The sequence below is a fragment of the Scyliorhinus canicula genome, chromosome 23, assembly GCF_902713615.1.
Source record: "Scyliorhinus canicula chromosome 23, sScyCan1.1, whole genome shotgun sequence".
Lineage (NCBI taxonomy): Eukaryota > Metazoa > Chordata > Chondrichthyes > Carcharhiniformes > Scyliorhinidae > Scyliorhinus > Scyliorhinus canicula.
The window spans coordinates 25546047-25564580 of NC_052168.1; the positions used below are offsets into that span (position 1 = coordinate 25546047).

Consider the following 18534-nt stretch of genomic DNA (forward strand, 5'->3'; position numbering starts at 1 on the left):
GTAAGTGTATTAAAGCCTCTGTTCAGATCCAACTACACGTGTTCGCTGAATTGATGGTTCCATCAGAGCACTTTGGTGATAGTAACCACAATTCAGTTACGTTTACCATAGCGATGGAAAGGGAGAGGTATATACTGCAGGGCAAGAGTTATAGCTGAGGGAAAGGCAATTATGATGCGATGAGGCAAGACTGAGGATGCATCGGATGGGGAAGGAAACTGCAGAGGATTTGCACAATTGAAATGTGGAGCTCGTTCAAGGTACAGCTACTGTGTGTCCTTGATACGTATGTATCTGTCAGGCAGGTAGGAAGTGGTCGAGCGAGGGAACCGTGGTTTACGAAAGTAGTTGAATCACTTGTCAAGAGGAAGGAGGAGGCTTATGTAAAGATGAGACGTGAAGGTTCAGTTGGGGCTCTCGAGAGTTACAAGTTAGCTAGGAAGGACCTAAAGAGCGAGCTAAGGAGAGCCAGGAGGGTACATGAGAAGTCTTTGGCAGGTAGGATCAAGGATAACCCTAAAGCTTTCTATAGGTATGTCAGGAATAAAGAATGACTAGGGTAAGAGTAGGGTCAGTCAAGGACAGTAGTGGGAAGTTGTGCGTGGAGTCCGAGGTGATAGGAGAGGTGCTAAATGAATATTTTTCATCATTATTCACACAGGAAAAAGACAATGTTGTCGAGGAGAATACTGAGATACTGGCTACTAGACTAGAAGGGCTTAAGGTTCATAAGGAGGAGGTGTTAGCAATTCTGGAAAGTGTGAAAATAGATAAGTCCCCTGGGCCGGATGGGATTTATCCTAGGATTCTCTGGGAAGCTAGGGAGGAGATTGCTGAGCCTTTGGCTTTGATCTTTATGTCGTCATTGTCTACAGGAATAGTGCCAGAAGACTGGAGGATAGCAAATGTTGTCCCCTTGTTCAAGAAGGGGAGTAGAGACAACCCTGGTAACTATAGACCAGTGAGCCTTACTTCTGTTGTGGGCAAAGTCTTGGAAAGGTTTACAAGAGATAGGATTTATAATCATCCAGATAGGAATAATTTGATTAGGGATAGTCAACATGGTTTTGTGAAGGGTAGGTCGTGCCTCACAAACCTTATTGAGATCTTTGAGAAGGTGACCAAACAGGTGGACAAGGGTAAAGCAGTTGATGTGGTGTATGTAGATTTCAGTAAAGCGTTTGGTAAGGTTTCCCTGGGTAGGCTATTGCAGAAAATACAGAGGCATGGGATTCAGGGTGATTTAGCAGTTTGGATCAGAAATTGGCTAGCTGCAAGAAGACAGAGGGTGGTGGTTGATGGGAAATGCTCAGCCTGGAGTTCAGTTACTAGTGGTGTAGCACAGAACCACGGACAGGCCTGATGGGAAGTCAAACAGCCAAACCTGAATACACTGCACAGAGACAAACAGCAGTCTGGGCCCGTCCTGTAAACAGGAGATCGGAAGATAATCGGTCCCATTAAAATGGATCGATATTTGTGGACTGCCCAGACGAAGCCAGACTTTCTGGCACCTCGATTTCATGCCTTTCATTACCTTATATGGAATATGATTACGTGCGGACAACGCACCCGGCGATGGGCCCCTGGAGGGGGGTTCCTGATGTCCTGCAGAGTTGCAATCGGCAACTTCATCGAGTGTCGCAACCTCTGCCCAGTGACTTCCCTGGCTGAGAGCCAGAGAAACTTCTTGAAGGATGCAAAGATGGTGATAAGACGACACCACCCAGGGACCCACCCCAGCAAAGGCTCGACACAGAGGCACGGAGAAGGCTCGACGACGGACCAGAGAATGGACGGAAGAGATGTACGAGACTCCGCATTGCAGACGAGGCTCAAGAGGGTTGGACCCGCAGCTCGATCCAGTTCGTCGGCACAGGTAGCATTAAAAGTTTGGGCAGATAATATTTGGGATCATTTGGTAGAATAACTGTTCTATCGGGGGCAGAACAGTGGCGCAGTGGTTAGCACTGCAGCCTCACGGTGCCGAGGTCCCAGGTTCGATCCCGGCTCTGGGTTACCGTCCATGTGGAGTTTGCACATTCTCCCCGTGTCTGCGTGGGTTTCATCCCCACAACCCAAAGATGTGCAGAGTAGATGGATTGGCCACGCTAAATTGCCCCGTAATTGGGAAAAATTATTTTTTTCCCCATTTCGACAGCTGGGAGAGGTGGCGGAGGAATTCACTGACAAGATACTGAACTGTGAACTTTTCCGAATGGCTTACTCCGGCTCCTAGTTCTTAGGGTCTCGTGGTTTGGTTCAGTAGCTGCACAAAATCAGGTTCAAATCTTCAGACGTCAGCTGGGCCCTGATGAATGATCTATGCGGCCCCTACCTTGAGCAGAAACCTGCGAGAACGGTTCCGACAAACGCCTAGAGGGAGATGAACAGATCAACAAAAGCCGAAGAAGACTGGTACTCGGGGCCAGGAGGGGCAATGCCTTTCCCAGACAAAGTTTGGAATGTATCAAATAACTTTGCCAAAGCACCAATGGTTCATTACCGCGCCCGTCAAATTCAAACTTCATTGGGAGTTAAAACAATGCAAATTAAAAAGATACCCAAAATTCTCACCACGTCTGTGGACAGCCACTGTTCAATGTCATCCATTAGATTGGTCTGAGTGACTGGAATCTGTTACACATAAATGGGAAGGCCAGGAGGAAGTTAAACAACAATCAAAACGAAATCATTTGAAAATAATAAAACTGGTCATTAAAATCCACATGTAAGCAGGGTATAAAATTCTTTTATTTTAATTTGTGCTCCATAGAGCAGGTTAATTATAACTATGTTCCGTTTAGGAATTTGGAAGAGATTGATTTTTAAAATTAGATTCCAAAGAATTCCTTCTGGAGCAGGTGGATCTCCAGGAACTTTATACCTTGCTTTCCGAAAATAAACTTGATTAAATTATAGTCAACTTCACCACACAAAACATACACATCACTGATTGGTCACAATATTCCAAAGGAAAAAGTAAATTAATAAATTAATCAAAGAAATTGAGGAATGGGGTCAGCATGGGAAGAGAAGGTGATGACTGGACCGTCTAAAAATTGTTTCGAGATTTCTATCCAAAAGGATACAAGGAGTATTTGATTCATTAGACACTTACCCACGTGGATAGCCTGTCCATACACCACCTTCTCTTTCCACTACTGGGTGTTCAACACTGTGGAAGTGACACCTACCTCTTTTGTTGCAAACGGAGCAAGGCCAGAACTTGCTAGTTTGGTTCTCACCTCACCATTGCTGCCACTTACCACCATCGAGGACTGAAACTCACCTGAGGCAAGGACGTTCTGGCTGATAACAGAGTCTGGAAACTTTGTAGGTGATCAGCAGTTGCAGTACCATTAGAACATAGATAGAACAGTACAGCACAGAACAGGCCCTTCGGCCCTCGATGTTGTGCCGAGCAATGATTACCCTACTTAAACCCACGTAACCCGTATACCCGTAACCCAACAATCCCCCCATTAACCTTACACTACGGGCAATTTATCACGGCCAATCCACCTAACCCGCACATCTTTGGACTGTGGGAGGAAACCGGAGCACCTGGAGGAAACCCACGCAGACACGGGGAGGACGTGCAGACTCCACACAGACAGTGACCCAGCCGGGAATCGAACCTGGGACCCTGGAGCTGTGAAGCATTGATGCTAACCACCATGCTACCGTGAGGCCCTACAAATATTCTACAAATATACTGCAAGCCTGCACAACAGGACAATCTGGGTGTGTGTGTTGTTAGACTGAATAACCAGCTGAATACGGCCAACACAACCAGTCACCCGCTTGCCCTTATGTCGTGGCACATGCAAGAGACAATACTCAAACATGTCAAAATATCACTGTGTGTGTGTGATTATTTCCTTTTTGGGCTGGTCGAGGTGAGAATACAAAGCGCTTGGGCTAAATGTGGAACAGCAGGAAAATGTAATTCTCCCTCTACTCTGACCCAACCGCCTACTTCAGAGGCAGCAACGGTAGACTCCGATGTGCTGAATGTTCAGCGGCGCCAACGTTTCAGCTGCTCCGTGCGGTGGATCAATGGCCATTAGGATTTGGGTTGACGGCGCCCAAGGACCCGGGTTTGATCGCGGCCCTGAGTCACTGTCCGTGTGGAGTTTGCACGTTCTCCCCGTGTCTGCGTGGGTCTCACCCCCACAACCCAAAGATGTGCAGGTGGATTGGTCACTCTAAATTGCAAATAAAAAAAAAGAAGGATTTGGGTTGAACTACCTAAAAACTAGTGAAAAAGGGCCTGGAAGGGACTATCATCCTCTAGTCAGAGAGCTTTGAATAGAGGGCTCAAAAAAGTGGTCACGTTCAGCACTGATGCAGTCTCAAAAGCTTCAGGTTGAGCCAGTGGTAGTATGATGAGATATTCTGGATATGGCAAGCTTCGAATAAAATTCTCAATAACATTACGTTGCAGCAGTGCTGGATGGTCACAATCCTCAGATGGTCAGCAGTGCCGTAATCCTGAAGAGAAGATCAGGTGCCAAAAGAGAAAAGGTCCACAGCCAATACATACACTGCTTTACTTTAGCAGTGGCTCGGAACGCCTTTCACTGAAATCTGAAAATGACTGGTAGAATTGACATACATCTCGGATTTGGAAAGTTGTCCATTGGCGTGACACCTTACACAGTGAGGGAGATTACATTTCAGAAAGGGCAATGAAAAATTATTTCCCAATAATTATTTGAAATAATCACACGCTGAAGAGAGTTTTAAAACAAATGATCAACAAGTAACAACTGCACAGGATCACCCAACAACACAAATGAAGCAGTTCTGGAGGATGCCCTGCAATAGCCTCCACGTCATCAATTGTTCAAGTGAAATAAAGGCCTGTTGAAAAACGGAGTTGTTCCCAGTAAAGCAAGGTAGAAATAAGCCTGTGCCCAATACTAAAAAGCCAGACAGAATGGATTAAGAGTTACAATAACCCATGACACAGACAGTATTGAGGGACTTCCACCAGCCTAGATATACACAGCAATGCCAATACTTTCCATCCTTTGAGACCAAATTATTTACAAATTTATTTTACAAATAAATCAATTTGGCTGGAGGGAAGGTTGGGCAAAATGATTCAGTAACGTTTATCCTTCAAAAAAAAAATGAAGTGATATTTACAAAGTGATTACTAGAAACACGGTAAATCAGATTGCTTCAACTGGGTTTGGTGTTTGATTGCGGGAAGGTGCAGTAATGAAATGAAAAAATGAAATGAAAATCGCTTATTGTCACGAGTAGGCTTCAAATGAAGTTACTGTGAAAAGCCCCTAGTCGCCACATTCCGACGCCTGTTCGGGGAGGCTGTTACGGGAATCGAACCGTGCTGCTGGCCTGCTTGGTCTGCTTTCAAAACCAGCGATTTAGCCCTGTGCTAAACACAGGAGGAGAGAAAATAAGTTATTCAAGGTTCCTACCAAAGCCATGGTATCCAATGACCGTTGGAATTTGACCCCCTTCCTTGCCGCTCAACAACGAGATAAAACTCAATGGCTCGGATTGCACAAAGCAAGTAGGTGGGCAGCATCCGATTTATAATACAAGTCAATGGCAGGGTGAATACTTGGCTTGGGTGCTAGTGGGGTCTAATTGTTATATTTCTGGTTTATCTTTCCCAGCCCCTCAACGACCCTACAGTCATTGAGTTTAGGAGGAACTTCTTCACCCAAAGGGTTGTGAATCTATGGAATTCCTTGCCCAGTGAAGCAGTTGAGGCTCCTTCATTACATGTTTTTAAAGGTAAAGATAGATAGTTTTTTGAAGAATAAAGGGATTAAGGGTTATGGTGTTTGGGCCGGAAAGTGGAGCTGAGTCCACAAAAGATCAGCCATAATCTCATTGAATGGCGGAGCAGGCTCGAGGGGCCAGATGGCCGACTCCTGCTCCTAGTTCTTACGTTCTTATGTAGTCCTCGACGAAGCTATTTCTTAGAAGCTTCCTTTCCAGGCTGAAAACCCACATTTCTCTTTGCAGTTAAAGCTATGAGGGATAAACAGGGTGAAGTAGGATGAGAGGAGGTATGTGTGGTATATAAATACCAGCAGACCAGGCTGAATGTCTGGGTTCTGAGCTTCGAGAACACATAATTCTTACTATTTTTAAATCATGTCCTAGAAAGACGTTTTTTACAGGCGAAACAAGGGAGGGAATTGAGCAGCAATATGGGTTTTGAAGTCAGAAATTTGGAAGGATGGGGTGAGGGGTGCTGGAATGCAGAAGTTTCATCTTCTTAAATGTTCCGGGGACAGGTTTTTAAGCCCCCCCCCCCCCCCCAAACAAAATCTCTTCAATTCTACGTAAAAGACAAAGGAACCAACCGCCAGTGTTATCTCAGGCACGGTCGTCACATAACACTGTCTGTGGCATCACCAAACAGTCGACAGGTCAAGGCCCTGAAGGGGAGCAGATGAACCAGCCAGAGAACCTGGTGAGCTCTCACCATTCCTTGGTTTATCATCCAGCTGTCTATCGGTCCGTTTGTGCGCTCATTCAATATATTCTCCGTCTATTGCAGAGAAATTATCACTCAAATTAAAGCACATTAACACAACTTCAAAAGTCTATATTTAACTCACCTGTGTTTTAAGGACAGTGCTCTTCTATCCCTTCAGGCAATGTGAGTGTCATTGGCACGGCCAGCATTTGCCGCCTATCCTGAACTGCCCTCGAGAAGGTGGTAATGAGTCATGTTCTTCATAAAATTAAACGTCACTTCTGAGCAATGCAGGGTCAGGACACAGCAATAGGGGCACTGCACTTTATTGCCATCTCTGGCAAATTGAGAGTAGAGTGAAGTAAATAAAATCAACCAGTTGTCCCTGCTCCTGCTGGCTCAGTGACAACCCAAACCAAGAGCTTATTTTCATAGATGCCAGGTTAAGGGCAGCATCAGCTCAGCTGTGATTTTCTTAACAGTTTGAATAGTTTACTGATACTACCAAGACTCACAATGACCACTTGGCCAATGTATCAGAGGCCAGGATAGCCATTGAAGTGGGCCCTTCAAAGAATCATGTCTTCAGGAGAGAAGATTGGAATGTAATCCAAAATGCTACTTTCAACTTGAACATCCTTGTGCTTTTTATTACCCATATCCTGATTCGCACCGATTCCTGTTCATCCATCGCCCCAAAACGCTGACATACACTGAGCAATGCCTCAATTTTAGAAATTAATCCTTTGCGTTCAATCCACAGCCTTGCCCTTTCCCTTGGCTACAACCTGCCCCAGCTTGGCACCCTGAGAGAACTGGGCATTCCTCCAATTCTGGTCCCCCTCTGCACCCCCAAGTTCTTTCAGCTGTCTGGGCCCTCAGGCTCGGAAATCTCCTTTCCGACACTTCAGCAAACGTACCTTCACCTGTCCTAATATCTGTGGTTCGGTGTTAAAACTCTGGGCAACAACACTCTTATGAAATGATTTGGGAGATTCACTATGTTGAAATAGAAAACATTATTTGTTATCATCAATGGCAAAATCTTTGAAGTTGTAAATGGTGAGAAGATAACTTTTTTTGTGATATTGATCCCCAGGATAGGAGTGAGAAGGACCACACTGAAGAGTTGAAGGGACCAAAGGGACTAATGCCTACAATCAACGCTGTCTCTTATTCAGCTTCACTCACATTAGTCCTCTCCTCATTCATTGTTGAAACAAATGTTAAGCATCTTACAAAATGATGAAGTCAAGCAGTGTTGACGACAAGTGCTGCCTTTCAGCCTCTACTTCAGAGATCAATATCCCCAGAGCCTCAACAGACATTGAACAATGAGTGGGATACAGAAACACACACCACCTGTCCAGAGTTCATTTCAAATCATCACTTGGATAACTGAACGAGCCCTGGGAACGTGTTGCTTCGCTCCGATGCATTATCTTACAGAAGGAAACTTGGATCTTGGCACAGGTTTCTTTATGAGGAGCTGCAGATGTGAATGTCAATTTAAAGTGGATGGGGAAACAAATTTCATTCCATTCCTTGGGAGCTTAGAAAAACTAAATAGGATAGGGAAATGATACTGCTATTAGGCAGGAGCTGAGGAGCATAAAGTGGGAACAATTGTTCTTGGGGAAATGCACAACAGTAATGTGGGGATTGTTTAAGGAACGTTTGCTGCGAGTGCTGAATTGTTTGTCCCACTGAGACGAGGAAGGAATGGTAAGGTGAAGGAGCCTTGGATGACAAGAGAAGCGGAGCTTCTAGTCAAGAGGAAGAAGGAAGCTTACGCAAGGTTGAGGAAACAAGGATCCACAGTCTCCCCACGTCTGCGTCGGTTTCAACCCCACAACCCAAAAGATGAAATGAAAAAATGAAACAAAATGAAAATCGCTTATTGTCACGAGTAGGCTTCAAATGAAGTTACTGTGAAAAGCCCCTAGTCGCCACATTCCAGCGCCTGTTCGGGGAGGCTGGTAGGGGATGTGCAGGGTAGGTGGATTGACCATGCAGCAGGGTAGCATGGTGGTTAGCATAAATGCTTCACAGCTCCAGGGTCCCAGGTTCGATTCCCGGCTGGGTCACTGTCTGTGTGGAGTCTGCACGTCCTCCCCCTGTGTGCGTGGGTTTCCTCCGGGTGCTCCGGTTTCCTCCCACAGTCCAAAGATGTGCGGGTTAGGTGGATTGGCCATGATAAATTGCCCGTAGTGTCCTAATAAAAGTAAGGTTAAGGGGGGGTTGTTGGGTTACGGTTATAGGGTGGATACGTGGGTTTGAGTAGGGTGATCATGGCTCGGCACAACATTGGGCCGAAGGGCCTGTTCTGTGCTGTACTGTTCTAAGTTGCCCCTTAATTGGAAAACAAAACTGGCTATTCTAAATTTTTTTTTTAAAAGAGGAAACGAGGATCTGACTCGGCTCTAGAGGGTGACAAGGTAGCCAGGAAGGAACTGAAAAATGGTCTGAGGAGAGCTAGAAGGGGGCATGAAAAAGCCCTGGCAGGAAGGATTAGGGAAATCCCCAAAGCATTCTACACTTGTGAGAAATAAGAGGGTGATCGGAGAGAGAGTAGGGCCGATCAGAGATAGTGGAGGGAACTTGTGCCTAGAGTCTGAGGAGATGGGGGGAGGACCTAAATGAATACTTTGCTTCAGTATTCACTAGAAAGATGGACTTTGTTGCTCATGAGAACACTGTGAACCAGGTTAATAGACTTGAACAAGTTGATATTAAGAAGGGAGGATGTGCTGGAAATTTTGAAAGCATCAGGCTAGATAAGTCCCCTGGGTCTGACGGGATATATCCACGGTTACTACGGGAAGCGAGGGAGGAGATTGCTGCGCCGTTGGCGATGATCTTTGCGTCCTCACTCTCCACTGGAGTAGTACCGGATGATTGGAGGGAGGTGAATGTTGTTTCCCTGTTCAAGAAAGGGAATAGGGAAATCCCTGGGAATTACAGACCCATCATTCTTACGTCTGTGGTGAGCAAAATATTGGAAAGGATTCTGAGAGATAGGATTTATGATTATTTAGAAAAACATAGGTTAATTAACAATAGTCAGCATGGCTTTGTGAGGGGCAGGTCATGCCTCACAAGCCTCATTGAATTCTTTGAGGATGTGACAAGGCACATTGATGAAGGTCGGGCAGTGGATGTGGTGTATATGGATTTCAGTAAGGCATTTGATAAGGTTCCCATGGTAGGCTCATTCAGAAAGTTAGGGGACATGCGATACAGGGAAATCTGGCTGTCTGGATACAGAATTGGCTGGCCGAAAGAAGACAGCGAGTGGTAGTTGATGGAAAGTATTCCGCCTGGAGGTCGGTGACCAGTGGTGTCCCGCAAGGATCTGTTCTGGGACCTCTGCTCTTTGTGGTTTTTATAAATGACTTGGATGAGGAAGTTGAAGGGTGGGTTAGTAAGTTTGCCGATGACACCAAGGTTGGGGGAGTTGTAGATAGAGTTGAGGGTTGTTGCAGGTTACAACAGGACATTGACAGGATGCAGAGCTGGGCTGCGAAGTGGCAGATGGAGTTCAACCTTGATAAATGTGAAGTGATTCATTTTGGAAGGTCAAATTTGAATGTTGAATACAGGGTTAAAGGCAGGATTCTTGGAAGTGTGGAGGAACAGAGGGAACTTGGGGTCCACGTACATAGACCCCTCAAAGTCGCCACCCAGGTTGATAGGGTTGTTAAGAAGGCATATGGTGTGTTAGCTTTCGTTAACAGGGGATTGAGTTTAAGGGCCGTGAGGTTTTGCTGCAGCTTTACAGAACTCTAGTTAGACCACACTTGGAATATCGTGTCCAGTTCTGGTCGCCTCATTATAGGAAGGATGTGGATGCTTTGGAGAGGGTACAGAGGAGATTTACCAGGATGCTGCCTGGACTGGAGGGCATGTCATGGAGAAAAGATTGAGGGAGCGAGGGCTTTTCTCACTGGAGTGAGGAAGGCAGAGAGGTGACTTGATAGAGGTGTACAAGGTGATGAGAGGCATGGATAGAGTGGATAGCCAGAGACTTTTCACCAGGGTGGAAATGGCTGTCACGAGGGGACATAATTTTAAGCTGATTGGAGGAAGGTATAGGGGAGATGTCAGAGGTCGGTTCTTTACACAGAGTGGTGGGTGTGTGGAATGCACTGCCAGCAGAGGTGGTGGAGTCAGAGTATTTAGGGACATTTAAGTGACTCTTAGACAGGCCCATGGACAGCAGTAAATTGAAGGGGTGTAGGTTAGGTTCATCTTAGATTAGGATAAATCTTAGGTCGGCACAACATTGTGGGCTGAAGGGCCTGTACTGTGCTGTACTGTTCTATATTCTATGACTTTCGCTTGATGCAGCCAAAAAACCCTCTCAGCTAAGAGTTATAAATTTCAGTGCTTAGCAATGAACAAGGACTGTAGCTATCCTGTAATAATTCTAATTCAGGGCAGCATGGTAGCATTGTGGTTAGCACAATTGCTTTACAGCTCCAGGGTCCCAGGTTCGATTCCGGCTTGGGTCACTGTCTGTGCGGAGTCTGCACATCCTCCCTGTGTGTGCGTGGGTTTCCACCGGGTGCTCTGGTTTCCTCCACAGTCCAAAGATGTGCAGGTTAGGTGGATTGCCATGATAAATTGCCCTTAGTGTCCAAAATTGCCCTTAGTGTTTGGGTGGGGTTACTGGTTATGGGATAGGGTGGAGGTGTTGACCTTGGGTAGGGTGCTCTTTCCAAGAGCCGTGCAGACTCGATGGGCCGAATGGCCTCCTTCTGCACTGTAAATTCTATGAAGTAATTGGAAAAAATTAATTGGGTACACTAAATTTGTTTAAAAAAACAAAACAAAAAAAATTCCAATTCATGGGGCAGCATGGTGGCGCAGTGGTTATCACTGCTGCCTCACGGCACTGAGGACCTAGGTTCGATCCCGACCCTGGGTCACTGTCCGTGTGGCGTTTGCACATTCTCCCCGTGTCTGCGGGTCTCACCCCCACAAGCCAAAGATTGTCAGGGTAGGTGGATTGGCCACGCTAAATTGCCCCTTCATTGGGGAAAAAGAGGGAAAGTTTGAATTTATATAGTGTCTTCCGATTCTCATGATGGCAAAAGTGATTCACAATGGTTTACAGGGTGTTAATGTCCGCAAAACCAATTCTTGACTTTCCACCCCTCACCATCTTCGTAAGTGACATCGCTATAGTTAGAATGGAAATGATGGGGAACATAGGAACATACAGTGCAGAAGGAGGCCATTTGGCCCATCGAGCCTGCACCGACCCACTAAAGCCCTCACTTCCACCCTATCCCTGTAACCCAATAACCCCTCCTAACCTTTTCGGTCACTAAGGGCAATTTAGCATGGCTAACCCACCTAGCCTGCACGTGTTTGGACTGTGGGAGGAAACCGGAGCACCCGGAGGAAACCCACGCAGGCACGGGGAGAACATGCAGACTCCGCACAGACAGTGACCCAGCGGGGAATTGAACCTGGGACCCTGGAGCTGTGAAGCCATTTGTGCTGCCGTGTTGCCCATTGCCATTGATGGGAACTTCCCCATCAATCACAGAAAGAGACTGGGATTGGTATACACACAATTCGTATTATATATATATTATTTTCCACTCTACATTTTTTTCCTGCTTTTATCAGTTGTTGCTGTAATATTTTTGGATTAGGTTTTCTGTAGTTGGTAGAGACTTTGGTGCTGAAGATAGACCCAAATCTCACCAATCTGTGGCACCATTGGCATTGGTCAACCAGCCCTTAACCGTCCCTGGAACAGACTAGGTCAAAACTTTCAAAATGCACTCATTTCATCTGCATTTTGAAAACAAAATGAAAATGCATTTAAACAACCATCAAGTCCCATTTGTTTCTGAAGAGCATAACATTTTTATTTCGAAATCAAATTTCTCAATGACTTTGATGAAATGACATTTGCCTTGCTTCAGCAAGTACACAAACAACTGGACCCAATCCACAATTTAGAGAATTAGTCAAGTCGAAACCTCCATTCATTATAATATTTAGTGAGCTGCGTATAGGGAATAGATTTGAAGTAAACACTTACAGCTCCGGTGTTCTGTTGTCGAGTATCCAGTGCCCCAGCCAGCCCTTCAATTGCTTGTGGTTCTTCATATTTTACACTGGAAGAAACCCAACATTCTCTCATTAGTGGTTCGCTTGTTGATTGATTAGTCCCCATAATCAGTCGTAGAAGATGCAACAAACTGAAGCGTGGAGTGCAGGATTTTATATACGGAGGAGAGAAAGGAAGCAGCTCACAAACAGTAATCTGCATCAAATTCTGTTCACATTCCTCCCTGCCTTTGCTCAATTTGGAACCACCAAAACCTCTGCAGTCCTTGTATTCGGACTTCTTCAGCACCTCCGATTTTTAAGGACCCCCCCTCCCCCAAACCTCTGCCTCCCATTCCTCCTTTAAGACGCTTCTCAAACCTACCTCCCTATCTGCCCCAATATCTACCTCGCTCACTCGGTGTTGAATTCTGTTTGATGAATGAATGAATGAAATGAATGAAAATCGCTTATTGTCACGAGTAGGCTTCAAATGAAGTTACTGTGAAAATCCCCTAGTCGCCACATTCCGGCGCCTGTTCGGGGAGGCTGTTACGGGAATCGAACCGTGTTGCTGGCCTGCTGTTGATGTTCTTTTGCAACACTGTGGGACATTTTACTGCTTTGAAAGGTGCTATACAAATTCAATTTCTTTCAAGATGTTGGAAATCGGAAATAAAATCAGGCTCTCGTTTCACAACCAAGTACTGTACTTGGTTTGACACTTGATGCATCAACATGGATCTTAAATGTATTGCTGAAAGAAATAGAGACGTGCTGCCAAAGCTTTTCACCTTGCACTCATCTCAAGACAGATGCAAAAATACCAAATTTCAGAGGGAAAAGCAGTTCATGCTGCATGGGGAAAAGGGTGCAGATTGGTTGATTTATTGCCAACCATTCAATACATGAGTCAATGAGTGTACGGCAAAAAACATAGGATGCGTGTCTCTTTTATCATCAATACTCAAGTTCTGATCTTAAATGCACACAGATTGCCAATACACACTATCTTCTGCAACAACATTCCCTTTCGTATAAATTTTTCTGGTCAGAATTTTTTTGACAACTTGGTGGTTAACACTTCGGTGTCAAAGAACAAAGAAAAGTACAGCACAGGAACAGGCCCTTCGGCCCTCCAAGCCTGCGCCGACCATGCTGCCCGTCTAAACTAAAATCTTCTACACTTCCTGGGTCCGTATCCCTCTATTCCCATCCTATTCATGTATTTGTCAAGATGCCCCTTAAACGTCACTATCGTCCCTGCTTCCACCACCTCCTCCGGCAGCGAGTTCCAGGCACCCACTACCCTCTGCGTAAAAAAACTTCCCTCGTACATCTCCTCTAAACCTTGCCCCTCGCACCTTAAACCTATGCCCCCTAGTAATTGACCCCTCTACCCTGAGAAAAAGTCTCTGACTATCCACTCTGTCTTTGCCCCTCATAATTTTGTAGACCTCTATCAGGTCGCCCCTCAACCTCCGTCGTTCCAGTGAGAACAAACCGAGTTAATTCATCCTCTCCTCATAGCTGATGGCCTCCATACCAGGCAACATCCTGGTAAATCTCTTCTGCACCCTCTCTAAAGCCTCCACATCCTTCTGGTAGTGCGGCGACCAGAATTGAACACTATACTCCAAGTGTGGCCTAACTCAGGTTAGAACATAGAACATACAGTGCAGAAGGAGGCCATTTGGCCCATCGAGTCTGCACCGATCCACACCAAGGCCTCGCTTCCACCCTATCTCTATCCCCGTCACCCAATTACCCCGCCTAACCTTTTTGGACACTAAGGGCAATTTAGAATGGCCAATCCACCTAACCTGCATGTCTTTGGACTGTGGGAGGAAACCGGAGCACCCGGAGGAAACCCACGCAGACACGGGGAGAATGTGCAGACTGCACACAGACAGTGACCCAGTGGGGAATCGAACTGGGACCCTGGCGCTGTAAAGCCACAGTGCTACCAACTTGTGCTGGCATGGTGCCTACAGGTTCTATAAAGCTGTAACATAACTTGCCAATTTGTATCCTCAATGCCCCGGCCAATGAAGGCAAGCATGCGTATGCCTTCTTGACTACCTTCACCACATGTGTTGCCCCTTTCAGTGACCTGCAGACCTGTACATCTAGATCTCTCTGACTGTCAATACTCTTGACGGTTCTACCATTCATTGCATCATTCCCTACCTGTATTAGACCTTCCAAAATGCATTACCTCATATTTGTCCGGATTAAACTCCATCAGCCATCTCTCCGCCCACGTCTTCAAATGATCTAAATCCTGCTGTATCCTCTGACAGTCCTCATCGCTATCCGCAATTCCACCTACCTTTGTGTCGTCCACAAACTTACTAATCAGACCAGTTACATTTTCCTCCAAATCATATATATATACTACAAACAGCAAAGGTCCCAGCACTGATCCCTGCGGAACACCACTAGTCACAGCCCTCCAATCAGAAAAGCACCCTTCCTTGCTGCTCTCTGCCTTCTATGACCGAGCCAGTTCTGTATCCATCTTGCCAGCTCACCTCTGATCCCGTGTGACTTCACCTTTTGTACCAGTCTCCCATGAGGGACCTTGTCAAAAGCATTACTGAAGTCCATATAGACAACATCCACTGCCCTACCTGCATCAATCATCTTTGTGACCTCCTGAAAAAACTCTTATCAAGTTAGTGAGACACGGCCTCCCCTTCACAAAACCATGCTGTCTCTCGCTAATACGTCCACTTGCTTCCAAATGGGAGTAGATCCCATCTCAAGGAATTCTCTCCAGTAATTTCCCTACCACTGACGTAAGGCACACCAGCCTGTACTTCCCTGGATTATCCTTGCTACCCTTCTTAAACAAAGGAACAACATTGGTTATTCGCCAGTCCTCCGTGGCATCACCTGAAGACAGTGAGGATCCAAAGAATTCTGTCAAGGCCTCAGCAATTTCTTCTCTTGCCTCCTTCAGTATTCTGGGGTAGATCCCATCAGGTCCTGGGGACTTAGCCACCTTAATATTTTTCAAGACGCCCAACGTGTCGTTTTTTTGGATCTCAATGTGACTCAGGCCATCTACACACCCTTCTCCAGACTCAATATCCACTATTTTCCTTAACCCTATTTGCCAAGGACTTTTCGTGACCCCATTTAGCCCTCCTGACTCCTAAGTTCCTTCCTACTCTCCTTATTTTCCACATAGGCTTTGTCTGTTCCCAGCCTTCTTGCCCTGACAAATGCCCCTTTTTCTTTTTGACGAGGCCTGCACTATCTATCGTTATCCCAGGTTCCCGAAATTTGCCGTATTTATCCTTCTTCCTCACAGGAACATGCCGGTCCTGAATTCCTTTCAACTGACATTTGAAAGCCTCCCACGTGTCAGATGTTGATTTACCCTCAAACATCAGCCCCCCCAATCTAATTCTTCAGTTTCCGCCTAATATTGTTATAATTAGCCTTCCCCCAATTTAGCACATTCACCCTAGGACCACTCTTATCCTTGTCCATCAGCACTTTAAAATTTACTGAATATTGGTCACTGTTCCCGAAATACTCCCCTACTGAAACTTATACCACCTGGCCGGGCTCATTCCCCAATACCAGGTCCAGTACAGCCCCTTCGTGTATCCATATTGTTTTAAGAAGCCCTCCTGGATGCTCCTTACAAACTGCACCGCACAAGCCCCGAGCATGGCCTCTCACACATTAGTGGCTGAATTGCAGCTATTCTACCAGTAAAGAACAGGTAGAATCGCGGCAAATCCGAAATGTTCCAAGGACACTATATTGAATTTTAGTTTTGAAAATAGTTTTGATTTAAGTGAAATGGTTGTTTTCATTTCCTCAGGTTACCATCTCAAGCAAGGTGGATGTTTACATCTCACTTTAATCAAGAGTTTCAGATGACAATCTGTGCTAACAGGGGTGATCTGATTAAAGTTTTCAGGATGTTATGGAGGGGAGCAGATAGGGTAGGTGGAGGAAACCTATTCCTGCCACATTGGGGGTCTGGGACTGAGGCACAGCCTAAAACTTAGAGCCAGGCCTTTCAGGAGCGATGTTAGGAAACACTTCTCATTCTCCTCGTGTCTGCGTGGGTCTCTACTCCACAACCCAAAGATGTGCAGGGTAGGTAGATTGACCACACTATATTGCTCCTTAATTGGAAGAAAAATTAAATAGGAAACATTCATATGTACAACAGTTAATTGAAGTCCAGCAAATGGCAGGAAATGGTCAGTGAGATGGATAGATTTTTTTTGTTAACCAAACGGTACTGAAGCATATGGGTCAAAAGGTGGTACGCAGAATTTAGGTCACAGATCAGCTATGATTTAATTGAATGGTGGAACAGACTCAAAGATGCGCAGGTTAGGTGGATTGGCCATGCTAAATTTCCCCTTAATGTCCTAAGATGTGCAGGTTAGGTGGCGTCATGGGGTTACGGGGATAGGACAGGCTTATGTAGGGTGGCTTTCAGAGGGCAGATGCAGACTCGATGGGCCAAATGGTCTCCCTTCTGCACTGTAGCAATTCTACGGTTCTATGTTGCTCCGCTAAGGTACAAGTCGTTTAACTTGCCTACAAACCATTCAGTCCATCAGCTACTTTCAAGCACACCTTCAAGAGCAACCACGGCAACAGAAGCGATACTATAACTATCCCCGATGTGGAGATGCCGGCGTTGGACTGGGGTGAGCACGGTAAGAAGCCTTACAACACCAGGTTAAAGTCCAACAGGTTTGTTTCAGACACGAGCTTTCGGAGCGCAGCTCCTTCCTCAGGTGACCTCACCTGAGGAAGGAGCAGTGCTCCGAAAGCTCGTGTTTGAAACAAACCTGTTGGACTTTAACCTGGTGTTAGAACATAGAACAGTACAGCACAGAACAGGCCCTTCGGCCCTCGATGTTGTGCCGAACAATGATCACCCTACTCAAACCCACGCTACACCCTATACCCCCAACAACCCCCCCCCCTTAACCTTACTTTTAAGGACACTACGGGCAATTTAGCATGGCCAATCCTCCTAACCCGCACATCTTTTGGACTGTGGGAGGAAACCGGAGCACCCGGAGGAAACCCACGCACACACGGGGAGGACGTGCAGACTCCGCACAGACAGTGACCCATCCAGGAACCGAACCTGGGACCCTGGAGCTGTGAAGCATTTATGCTAACCACCATGCTACCGTGCTTCTTACCATAACTATCCCCAGGAAGACCACATGGTCAAGTATCACACTGCTATCATCCAGTTCCTCCATTCAAATTTCAAATGCAAAAGGCAAAATTAAGCTAACAATTAACTCTAGCCAATAGTGAAGTTTTATCAGCACTGCAGTAAAAACAAAAATGCAAATAAAATGACACTAAGTTTTTACAAACCCCAATGAAACAAAGTGGACAAAGGATCAGCTTTTACACTTGCAAAACTTTTCAAACACTCGGATCGTGACACTACGCTAATTGTTTGGCTGCGACGCATCACTAGTGTCACGAATCCGCCTGGAGACAGAAGTAGACAGCATTCAAAGAGCCTCAACTAGCCAGAGTCTCTCCCGGTCTAAACAGCATAGTTGCGTGCTGTAATTCTACATAAACTGGACAGGGCACATGGACAGCAGTAAATTGAAGGGGTGCAGGTTAGGTTGATCTTAGATTAGGATAAATGGTCAGCACAACATCGTGGGCCAAAGGGCCTGTACTTTTCTATGTTCTATAAAATAATGCAAATAAAACATGTAACTATACATTGGGAGTTATTACAAATCTATACATGTGCACATGCAGAATCTGTTACCAAATTCAAGATGCTGAAATGCTGAAACTTTAATTACCCATTCTGCCCAACTGCAGGCAACATGATCATTGCATTAGAAAAGTAACATTTTGGATGAAAATCTGTATTACTTGCTTTAAACTCACCTAAATAAGCAGTGCAGTAGAACAATTCCAGGACCTCGATCAAAACTATTGCTGCTGTTTTATAAGCTCGAGCCAAG

General features: G+C 45.7%; 1 protein-coding gene across 4 annotated transcripts in view; it reads right to left on the reverse strand.

Annotated features, from left to right (window-relative positions):
* tom1 (target of myb1 membrane trafficking protein) overlaps positions 1-18534 on the reverse strand; it is a 115098-nt gene that overhangs the window by 6254 nt on the left and 90310 nt on the right. For 2 of the 4 annotated variants that reach the window (XM_038783384.1, XM_038783387.1), the window contains 3 exons: positions 12531-12606; positions 6476-6541; positions 2578-2637 (listed from right to left, as the gene is read on the reverse strand). In XM_038783384.1, coding sequence (XP_038639312.1) covers positions 2578-2637; positions 6476-6541; positions 12531-12606 — 202 coding nt within the window. The remainder of the gene's footprint in view (positions 1-2577; positions 2638-6475; positions 6542-12530; positions 12607-18534) is intronic. The other 2 variants (XM_038783385.1, XM_038783386.1) reach the window with 2 other exon arrangements.